The sequence below is a fragment of the Mustela lutreola genome, chromosome 8 (assembly GCF_030435805.1).
Source record: "Mustela lutreola isolate mMusLut2 chromosome 8, mMusLut2.pri, whole genome shotgun sequence".
Taxonomy (NCBI): Eukaryota; Metazoa; Chordata; class Mammalia; order Carnivora; family Mustelidae; genus Mustela; species Mustela lutreola.
The window spans coordinates 133,141,048-133,153,094 of NC_081297.1; the positions used below are offsets into that span (position 1 = coordinate 133,141,048).

At 39.6% G+C, this 12,047-nt stretch overlaps 1 protein-coding gene across 1 annotated transcript in view; it reads right to left on the minus strand.

Annotated features, from left to right (window-relative positions):
- PAH (phenylalanine hydroxylase) overlaps positions 1-1,775 on the minus strand; it is a 71,772-nt gene extending 69,997 nt beyond the window's left edge. Inside the window, exon 1 of the mRNA XM_059186686.1 lies at positions 1,534-1,775. Coding sequence (XP_059042669.1) covers positions 1,534-1,590 — 57 coding nt within the window. The 5' untranslated portion in view covers positions 1,591-1,775. The remainder of the gene's footprint in view (positions 1-1,533) is intronic.
- Positions 1,776-12,047: the final 10,272 nt, after the last annotated feature.

Consider the following 12,047-nt stretch of genomic DNA (forward strand, 5'->3'; position numbering starts at 1 on the left):
CCCCACTACACAACTTCAGTAAACAAACAAACAAAAAAAAAAAAACAGAGCTCTCACCTCCTCACTCCATGTCCAACATCCCTCCATGGTGTAGCTGTACCAAGCACTGTGCTTGACTCAAGCTTGTCTTTCTTGCCAGTGTTCCAGACACATTTTGTCAAGCAAACAAATAATTTCTGGCTAGACACCATGCTCCAGGAACTGTGCTAAGAGCTTTATAGACACTATTCCATTGAATTCTCATCCCAACCCAAGGGTATGGGTATTTTTATTCCAATTTTTCAAATCGACAAACCTGAGGCTTTGCAAAGTTTAACATAGTGCTTTCAATGCAGAGGTATTACCAGGCCTGCTCTAAACCCTCCTCTCTACCCCCAGTCTTCAAGAGTAACGATCTGTGGTTCTCAATCTTCTAACTATTCAAGAAATAAATCTTTAAGCTCCCATGTCTCCCTAACCAGATTGCTGTCCCACTTCCTCCATTGCCAATGGCACTGGAACTAAAAGATGACAGAGCCAGGATCTGTTCTGGGATCTGTCTGACGCCCATGCTATCCCTCCTCAACACAAAGTTCTGTTTACCAAGCACTGCAAACCTTTTTTAAAGGAAAATTTTCTCACTGGACTCAAAAAAAAAAAAAAAAAAAAAAGCCAGTGCAAAGTTCTGTGGTCTCTCTAGCTATAATAAAACATCAACTGTGCTCTCCTCTCCAGGCTGTTTATTCTCCAGATGGCTCTCACTAATCCTGCAGATGACACATGTCTGTAAAGTCGTGTTATCTCCCAGGGCTGGGCTTTAAGTCTGAACCCGAGAGCCTAGGAGTATGATAAATCAATTAAAGAATGTAAAGAATGTATTCTGCAATTTTTCACCTCAAGAGAAAGGCAACAAATCCCGAACAGAATGCACCCGGAGCATTATTCACATCCCAAGTCACATCTAGGGTTCTCTCCCATTCCCAGTCCAGGGCTAAGCCTTGCTCATTTTCCTCTCTGTTTGATTTTCTCTTTCCCCAGGTCTGAGTAAGTCTGAGACTTCTTCAAGCCTCACTTTCTCCCAATGGTGAAAAAAAAGGATTCAAATTTCTTACAATTTTGCCATGTTGATAGGTGGCTGAGAGCACTTCGTATGTACCACAATAAAGCAGATCTAGAAGAATCCCATCACCCATTCCAGATTACAAACCAGCCACTTCAGGCTAGAAAGAGAGTAGGCAACAGAGAGGGACAGTGACTTGTCCAAAGACACACAGTTGATTGGGGGCAGCTCTGAAAGCCAGATCCCCAACCCCTAAACAGCACTCTTTCCCTGAAAGCCGCACAGGACAGATGTCCCTCCTGAGGGAAGAGCTGTCGAGGACCTGTGTTATCTGTTGCCTTCCCAGACATTTTCATCACCTTCAAATAAGTTCCGATTTCTCCATGAGTTTAAGGGAGTAGGAAACATCAACATTCCTCAGACCTTTTACCACTAGGGACCAAATTCCCCTGCCTGAGCACTGGCAGCATGCAGCCAGGCCAACTCTGGCTCACCTGTCCCTCAGAGAGTTTCCTGCCAGGGCTTCCGTTCTCCAGGACCACAGCTGACATGCTGGCTCCCCTCGTGAGCTAGATCTCTGGTCGGTGGCAGGCAGTTTAGCAAACAGCATGTGCTGCTGAGGTTTTTAACCTGGCGTTGGGAGGGGAGGACAGATTCCAAGGATGTCCCCTGCGAGTACAGGCCACAGTAACACCCTCGGTAGGCGTTGTTCTGACGCAGTAGACTCCAGGTCACCCAGCGGCCCCTACCAAGGGGAAGGTGTGGCTGACACCTGCAGGCTGGACTTGGTTGCAGGCCCTGAATGGAGCCTGAATGGGGCTACCTGTGCGCTGAGGATTAAGCAGGGTTGGCAAGTCCTAGACTCAAGAGCACGGGCAGTGGTTTCTCTGCAGTGCAAATAACCCTGAGATCTGCTGATGAAAAAATTTTAAGAAATCATCCTTCCTTCCCCCACCCACCTCCCCATGGGAGAAGAGCTGAAATCCTGATTTAGATTTCGATCCGGGGTCAGGGGCAGGGTCCTTTCTATTAACCATTAAGCCAACTACTTTTCCGTGCTTTGACTTCAGAAAGCTACATAGAGGTAGCATTGTGAACGCTGAGCACAGCAATAAAAAGCAAAGGTAAGAAGAGCACAAGGTGAGTTGCAATGCACTGACACATCCTGGAGCTGTTTACATAACTGCTGAGAGCGTAGAAGAGACAGATTTAGAGCCACCTTGCCAGGAACTTGAGAGAATATGAGTAAGAATGAGGTAATGCATTGAACATTTAGTACAGTTCTTGCCATATAGCTGAACACTCAATAAATAGAAGGTACTGTTTAGAAGGATGGGACAAGCAGTAATCACGGAGGACCTCTCCTGTGGGCCAGTGTTCCAGGCGCCGAGGAGCAAGCAGTGAATGAAGTAGAGGATATTGCCTCCCCGGCCAGCCTGCTGTTCTGTGTGCGAGACAGAAAATAAATTAATAAATTTAGTCAGAGCTAAGCTTTGGGAAGAAAATGAAACAGGGAGAGGCAAGGACTGAGCTGGTGGGTACGGAAGAGTGGACTCCTTCCGACAGGTAGGACGATGTCCTTCCCCACTGTATTTTCAGATCGGGAATCTGAGATGAGGCATTCATTGCCAGTGCCTGGGGTGGGTGAGGGGAAAGTAGGGGGAGGGCGCTGCAAAGTCAGAGGTTCAGAAAAAAATGTGAAAAAAATCAGGGGCATCAAAGCATCAAAGCCTTGAGGGCCTGCCTAATATTTACCCAGGACAGAAAACAAGCCAATAACAGAGGTTGCTCGAAATCCACCCCCTCCCCTCCCACAATTCTCTGATGGAGTAACCAAGCATCTCCAAAGGGGGGAAAATATTCCATAGTTGAGATTCAAAACAAATGGACTAACTCCCAGTTCCACCACTGATGAGCTGTGTAGCTTTGGTCAAATCTGTGCCTCAGTTTCTTAGTCTTTAAAATGGGGGTTTTAAGGACTATTGTGTAGGATTCCTTGAGCCTCTATGATGTGCCGAGCTTTCTATTGACTGCTAAGAATATAGACATAACTAAGTCTAATTTCTGTCTAAAAGGTGTCCTTGAGTGTCTGATTCATATGTTCTATGGTAACTGGAAGATTCGTGTTGTTGAACACAGAAGAGCAAACCCTGACCTCCACCCTCAGGAGAAACTGTATCCTTTAACTACCTCCAGTAGTTTTTCATTTTTGTTTTTTTAGTGTAGCAGACATGAAATAAAGAGTTTCCTTGAGCTCTAGGACTGCCTGACAAGCACCGTTCATTCCATGCTATCGCTATCATACTGAGAACAATGGGCAGGACAGCACCTGCAGTAAAAAAAGGCTCATGCAGTAAATATAGGAAAACAATGACAGCTACTTATTTACATGCACACTGTATGCTGGGTGCCACGCCAACCTCTCCACGCACATAATTTCATTTATTCTACTCAACAGCGCCATGCCCGATGCACCCCTTCACAGATAAGGAAACTGAGACCCAGGTAGTTTAAATAAGTAGTCCAAAATTGAACTACATTTCACCCAATTCCAAGACACTGGCTCTTAAATATTCTTTTCTTCCTCTTTGAGATATAAAACAAGAATGATTTTTGGAACAGCAAAAATAATAACACATCTCTTTTCTCCTCACACCAGCAAAAAATGCTTTATCCAATCTCACGTAAAAATGCCCCAGACCTGGGTTGGGAGCAGAGCACACTTGATTTGCAGATACCCCAGAGAAAAACACTGATATATTTTTTTAAAAAATTATTCCAGCAAAAAGGGAAAGTTTCTCTACGCAGTAAGATAAAAACTCCCATTGCTTGTGATAGAAACTTTTGTAGACATTGTTTAAATTATCTTTTTGTCTAATTGGATGGAATATAATGTGTTGGTCTTACTAGTGAGGGCTGTGCCGAGTCCTAAGATGATTGCACCAGACCTCAGTAAAAATCTAGAAGGAGCATCCGAGAACGCAACATGTAGACCACTGAGGTATTGTGAATAGCCACACAGACTGGCACCATGTTGCAAGTGGTGTAGCTGGTACACTTAGAGCTGACCTTCACTGATTTGGAAGGTGAAGATTTCCCAACTACTGCAGGTTATCAAGCAATCTCTTTTCATTTAACCTCATTTGTGGAGGATCGAGTTAATCATAATCCATGATTTCATGACACATTACAAGATCGTTTCTTGGTTTATTTATTCATTCTCTTTTATCTTCATTCCCTACCTCCATTCCCTCCTCCCAGAAGTGATATCTCTAAAACTTTTAATACTCAGCCTTGGATTTTTAAAATACCTGGAAATATTAGTGCCTGTGTGTACTTTCCATGAATATGAGTGATATTGTAGAATAGTTTTACTATAGAATGCAGATGTACTATAGAAGTGCAAGCTTAGGCCTCCCAAACACATGTTGGATTTTCATGACCTGTTGTGATCCATACTCTGTTTCTGTGTTGAAAACGCTTCAACCTTGTAAGGGAAGTGTGCTTTAGGAGGGATTCGTGCAGTGCTCAGTCTATAAAGAAGGAAGCTGTTGGGACTGACTGTGTGGTGAGCAGGAATAGGTGCGTATACGGCTCTAGTCTCAGACGTCCATCCCATTGACCATAAGATGTTCTGTTTCAAGCAAACTCCTTCAGGCCGATTCTCATTTCTGACATTTCTCTGTCTGCCTCTCTGCCTACTTGTGATCTCTGTCTGTCAAATAAATAAATAAATATTTATTTCATAAATTTTCATATTTATGAAATATTTTCATAAATATTTCATATTTTCTAACTTTTTCTTTCACCATATTCTTGGGACAGAACCGTGTTATGAATGTACATCTAGTTCGTTGCTTTCCTAACCAGGTAGAGTCTCTCCAGTGTGTATCTACCACATTTGACTCCAGTGTTCCCCTAGGCTGCTTCTAACTCTCCCCATCCCAAACAATTCTGCAATAAACACCTTCATACTTGTTCCCTTAGAGACCTGTGTGAGAATTTGTCTTGGATAGGGAACATGCATTCTTAACTGCACAACTATCAAATTGCCCATTAGAATGGCTTATACTAGTCCACACCCTTATCAAAAAAGACCAAATAGTTCCTGTTGCTGGGGATCCCCAATATCTGGCATTTTTCCAAATGTCTGATTTTTTACCAATCCGATCAGTTTGAAGAAGTATGCCCTTGTTGTGTTTTGCATTTCTCTTATGACAACTGGGTTTGAGCATCTCTTTAAAGATTAATGCCACTGAGATTTCCCATGCTGTGAATAGTTCATTATATCCTTTGCCTATGTTTCTATTGGGATTCCTGTTTCTCCATGTTGACTTGCAGGAATAATTTGTGTAGTCCAGATATTAGCACTGGGCCTTTCTCAGACACTAACCTATCTATCCTAATAGATCACTGCCAGTTTACTGTCAACTGGCGTTCTTCCTTGAGGGAAAAAAAAAAAAAAGTCCTTTTCATCCCCAAGTTACAAAGATATTCTCTTCCTCCCTCATCATTAGTTTTATCTTTCATACTAGGATCTTTAGTGTATCTGCATCTTTTTGCAGATGGGATACAATAATGACCCAGGGTTTCTTTTCTCTCTTTCCTCTCTTCGTGTCATGAGTCAGCTTTTGAACAACACTGGCAAAGACTTTCCCTCACTGACTTTTTTTGTCAGAATTTTCTGACTTGAGATGAAATGATCTCAGAGATACACAGTAAGAGATACCCCTGTGACTTCTGGTACCACATGTACAATTTTTTTTTAGATTATTTATTTATTTATTTGACAGACAGAGATCACAAGTAGGCAGAGAGGCAGGCAGAGAGAGAGGAAGGGAAGCAGGTTCCTTGCTGAGCAGAGAGCCTGATGTGGGGCTCGATCCCAGAACCCTGGGATCACGACCCAAGCTGAAGGCAGAGGCTTTAACCCACTGAGCCACCCAGGTGCCCCATACATGTACAATTTTTCAAATTGCCATTTAAACTTGAGTCTGTCTCTAAGATTTAATTTTATCGTGTTGGTTTATTCCATTATGTCTCTTCTTGTGTCATTATCATACCGCATTTATTGATATTACAGTATGATTTCATAGGTCTTTTTTTTTTTAAGATTTTTATTTATTTATTTGACAGACAGAGATCACAAGTAGGCAGAGAGAGAGAGGAGGAAGCTCTCTCTCCCTGCTGAGCAGAGAGTCCAATGTGGGGCTCGATCCCAGGACCCTGGGATCATGACCTGAGCTGAAGGCAGAGGCTTTAACCCACTGAGCCACCCAGGTGCTTCAATAGTGGATCTTAATATTTAGTTGGCAAGTCCCCATTCTTTCCCAAAATGTACTTATCGATTAATACACATTGATTCTTTCATATTCCAGATGAAATTTGGATTGATTTTCCTCTGATTCTACTGGTTAATCTGGGGACACTTGTGTTGGAGGCCACGATAAAGCTTGAGACAAGGACCAAACCAGGCCCTGACTTATGTCTCCTTCAAAGTCCAGACACCTTAATAAGGGGTTAAGGACAAGGACGGGAAAGTTGAGTAACACTGAGAGAGGGTCTGTGCTATGTGTCGTTTGCTCACCCGCGTGACTTCCCACACCCTCTCCCTACAGAAGGGAACAATGTGGTCAGGGTCATGAGTTCTTAATTGGTCCTTGTTGTTCCCGTCCCTCCCATAATCCACTCCCTGGTTGATTGTATCTTCTTGTATCAATAGTAGCTAATGGCATTAGCCCTGACTACCTGACATCACGAGATTTGTTTGTAGTTAATGCAAAACTTGTTATAGGAACTTGCGGTTACTCCTTCTATTGTGATCTGCCTTATAAATGCTTGTAAGAGGTGGAATAAAATCAGCACTGTTGGACATCGTCCTCAGAGTCCCTCCTGCCCCATCTCTTTGTCTCTTAATTTCTTTTCACCATCCTCTAACCCTCACGTTTTCCTGGTCGATTTGTCACGCTGGCCGCGACACACTTGTGCTAAACAGTAGCAGTTACAGCAGACATACATGCTAGATTCCTATTTAATATGAATGCAGCCAAAATTTCTCCATTACTATTATACATGATATAGGGTTTTAATGTCTGAACCATCTTTAAATTTATGAAATCTCTCTGTCTCTAATGTACTGAGGTTTTTTCATTTTCATCACAGTGTTGAACTTAGCAAGTGCCTTTTCTGCAAAATTACATGATGGATTCCTTTTAGTTTATTAACATGGTAATTTACATTAGTAGAGTTTCTAAATGTGAAGCTCTTTTCCATATTAAAATAAAGATTACAGTAGTCACACTAGGAGTGGTAAAAATATTTTGCTATTTTTATCATTTTTGGAACAACTACACAAGGTAGAAATTATTTGTTTCTTGAAAATTTGGTAGGATCTCTTATAAATACAGTGGGTCTAGAATTTGAGGGGTTAAGAAAAGGAAAAGTTTATATTCCAACGTATTTAACTATTATTGGTCTTCTTATCCTTTCTATTTCTTCTCATTCAGAAATTAATTCAGTCTGTCAAGGTCTCCACAAAACTGACATATTCCTGTTCATAGCATCCTTTTATTTTTTAAAAGTTTGTTGTCTCTGTATTTATTTTCAATTTTTAGTTCCATATTTTGCTTATTTGTATTTTCTTTCATCTTGCCAGATGTTTGTCTATGAAGAATCAACATTCATAAGACTGATCTTCCCTAATGTTTGGTTTTTTACTGCATTTTCCCCTAATGTTTTCTATTGCATTTTCTCCCCACTTTTCTTTATTATTTCCTTGTTTGAGCGTGCTTTGTTACTCTTCTCCCAATTTCTGGAGTTGAACACTTAGCTTATTTGTTTTCAATGTTCTTTGTTTCCTGAGAAATGGATTGTAAATGAAATATTCCTAAGTACCATTTTAGCTGTGTATCATTAATTCGATGCAGTTAGTGTTTTTAACTGTTGTTTGGTTTTAAGTTTGGAATAAAATTTTCTCAATAACCCAAGATTTATTAGAAGTGTATTATTTAAACTCAGGTTACTTGGGATATATATATATATATTTTTTAATTTCTAACTATATTACATTATGGTTAAATAGCCTAATCTTCATGATTGTGATTCTTTGGAGTTTGTCAAAGCTTCGTAACCAGGCATATTATAGTCCATTTTTATAAATGTTCAGGTATGCTAGTATTCTTTATTTCTTGAAGATACCAATATATATGTGTGGATGTATGAATATATAATGATTTTTTTAAAGATTTTAAAAATTTTATTCATTTATTTGACAGAGAGAGCACGCACAAGCAGGGGGAGTGGGAGAGGGAAAAGCAGATTCCCGCTAAGCAGGGACCCAAAAAAGGGCTCAATGCCAGGACCCTGAAATCATGACCTAAGCCAAAGGCAGACACTTAATCAACTGAGCCACACAGGAGCCCCTATATTTATGATATTCTAAAATTCTTATTTAAGAAATGAATAGATCAATCAGACAAAAAGTTGTATAACATGTATTTATACACAGATTATAAATATGTATGATTATATATATATAAAACTTGTATTTTATTTTTTTAGAATTAATTTATTTTTTTATTGTGTTCAGTTAGCCAACATTATGCATCATTGGTTTTTGACATGCTGTTCAACAATTCATTAGTTACATATAACACCCAGTGTTCATCACATAACTTGCATTTTAATTTAATCTAAGAGTTTCTTTTTATTAGTAAGTTTAGCCTATAAATTTTATTATAAAGACTTTTATGCTAGTACATATTTCTGCCATTTTATTTCATATTTTCCACTTCCCACACTTTATATTTATTTCATTTTCTCCTTTTTAACCTTCGACTGGAGGAATAGGTCAGTTTTTCTTTTGTTGATTTGAAAGTTTTCCTTTCTATTTTTATTCATTTTCTGGTTATATGGACTGAAATATTTGTGTCTCCACCCCTCCAAATTCCTATATTGGAGGTTTAATCCCCAGTGTGATGGTATTTGAGGGCTTTGGAAGGTAATTAGGTCATAACAGTGGAGCCTTTATGAATGGGGTTAGTGCCCTTCCAAGTGGAGACATGAGAGAGTTTGCTTCCTCTCTCTGTTCTCCATCATGTAAAGATGACCAAACCAGAGAGGGAGTCCTCACCCAATGGTGGATCTGCCAGCACTTGGTCTTGGATTCAGCAGCCTCCACAACTGTAAGAAACAAATATTTGTTGTTTAAACCCCCCAGTCTGTAGTATATTTGGTATAGCAATCCGAACTGCCTGAGAAACTGGTAATCTCTAAGTCATTCATTTTTTTATTTAGATATAATTTTTATATCATTTATTTATTTTTCAAGAGTTAAATATTCATGTAAGTCAAAAATCAAAAAGTTAAAACATAAATAGTGAACATTTTCTCACACTCCTTTATCTTTCAGGCACCTGGGTCTCTTCCCCAAAGACAACAGATGTTATCAGTTTCTTTAAGAGATTTTTTGGTTCTATTTATGCTTTTATGCATATTCCAAATATTTATGCTTTTATATTTATGTACGTAAGGAATAAGAAATGTCCCAAAGGGAGAAAGTAGCTTGCCTAGAGAATTTGCCTAAAGCAATACTGGATTTTTCGTTAGATATAAATGAAGCTATCTCTCAGTGTTACTTTCCATCTCCTTCTCTCTGGGAAGATAAAGGGACAAATATTTATTCAGCAATTAAATATTTATTTAGCGCCAGGCACACTTCAAAGGTTATCTTATTTAATCCTTGCTACAGTCCAGTAAGAGAGGTTTTTAGTATTCTCACAGGATGGATGAGGAATTGTGGTCTTGTGGGATAGGAAGAAAAAGACTTGGGGTGCTGAGGTTTAGGGTTGGGGAAATTATCCCTTCTCCTTTCTCTCTGACTCTTGAATGACCAGAGCACTCTGCAGAGGGCAAAGGTGGTATAAACACCTCTGTCCACTCAGAAACTCCTAGCCCCTGTGGAGCCTCGTTAGATCTGACCATTAGAAAACTAAGGTCTTATATAATTGACTGCTCCCATGTTAGGGGTATAAATATTGACTGGCGGGGAGAGGAGTGGGCAGGATGAGGTGGCTGAGTGGTGGACATTGGACATTAGAGAGGGTAAGTGTTGTGGTGGGTCCTGTGTATTGTGTAAGATTGATGAATCACAGACATGTACCCTTGAAACAAATAACTCTTTATATGTTAATAATAAACAAAAAATAAGTAAAAGAAAAAAAAGTAAGAAAGAAAAGAAAAGACAAGGGAAGTCTGGGTCTTGAAACCCTTGGAATGCAATTTCAAGTGCAGAGATTGCATTTATGATTCTATGCTATAGAAAAATAAAAAGAAAAACTTTCTTTTCGATTGTATTTAGTGAAGATACATCTGATGACATCTACACTTATTGTTTTTCCTGAAGTCAACCTTGCTCATCAACAGAATAAACTATAAAATTAAAAAAAAAAAAAAAAGAAAGAAAGCTAAGGTGTTGGCACTTGCACTCATTACTTGTTGAGTCATAAATTTGGGAAACACATATCCTGAGGCACTCAACCTACCAGACCATGGAATGCTCAGTTTCTTGGTAAGACAAATATGTGATCTTAGGCATGGATTCTTTTTCTAATTCTTCTTTTTTTTTAATTTTTATTTATTTTTTTAATTTCTTTTCAGTGATCCAGAATTCAATGTTTATACACCACACCCAGTGCTCCACACAGTATGTGCCCTCCATAATACCCACCACCAGGCTCACCCAACCTCCCACTCCTCTCCCCTCCAAAACCCTCAGATTGTTTCTCAGAGTCCACAGTCTCTCATGGTTCATCTCCCCCTCCAATTTCCCCCAACTGCCTTCTCTTCTCCAGCTCCCCAGGTCCTCCATGTTATTCCTTATGCTCCACAAATAAGCAAAACCATATGATAATTGACTCTCTCTGCTTGACTTATTTCACTTAGCATAATCTCTTCTAGTCCCGTCCATGTTGATACAAAAGTTGGGTATCCATCCTTTCTGATGGAGGTGTAATACTCCATTGTATATATGGACCATATCTTCTTTATGCATTCGTCCACTGAAGGGCATCTTGGTTCTTTCCACAGTTTGGCGACTGTGGCCATTGCTGCTATGAGCATTGGGGTACAGATGGCCCTTCTTTTCACTACATCTGTATCTTTGGAGTAAATAACCAGTAGTGCAATTGCAGGGTCTTAGGGAAGCTCTATGTTTAATTTCTTAAGGAATCTCCACACTGTTTTCCAAAGTGGCTGCACCAATGTGCATTCCCACCAACAGTGTAAGAGGGTTCTCCTTTCTCTAATCCTCTCCAACACATGTTGTTTACTGTCTTGTTAATTTTAGCAATTCTAACTAATATAAGGCAGTATCTAACTAATATAAGGCAGTATCTCAATGTCGTTTGGATTTGAATCTCCCTGATGGCTAGTGAGGATGAACATCTTTTCATGTGTCTGTTAGTCATTTATATGTCTTCTTTGGAGAAGTGTCTGTTCATGTCTTCTGCCCATTTTTTGATGTGATTATTTGTTTTGTGTGACTTGAGTTTGAGAAGTTCTTTATGGATCTTAGATATCAGCCCTTTGTCTGTAGTGTCATTTATGAATATCTTCTCCTATTCCGTGGGTTGCCTCTTTGCTTTGTTGACTATTTCCTTTACTGTGCAGAAGCTTTTGATCTTGATGAAGTCCTAAAAAGTTCATTTTTGCTTTTGTTTCTTTTGCCTTTGGAGACATATCTTGAAAGAAGTTGCTGTGGCCAATGTCAAAGAGGTTACTCTCTATGCTCTCCTCTAGGATTCTGATGGATTGTTGCCTCAGTTGAGGTCTTTTATCCATTTCAAGTTTATCTTTGTGTATGGTGTAAGAGAATGGTTGAGTTTCATTCTTCTAAACATAGCTGTCCAATTTACTAAAAGGGTGTATCTTAACTCTTATTACTACACACACACACACACACACACACACACACAGAAAAAAAAAGGAGAAAAAGTAAGTGGTCACTATG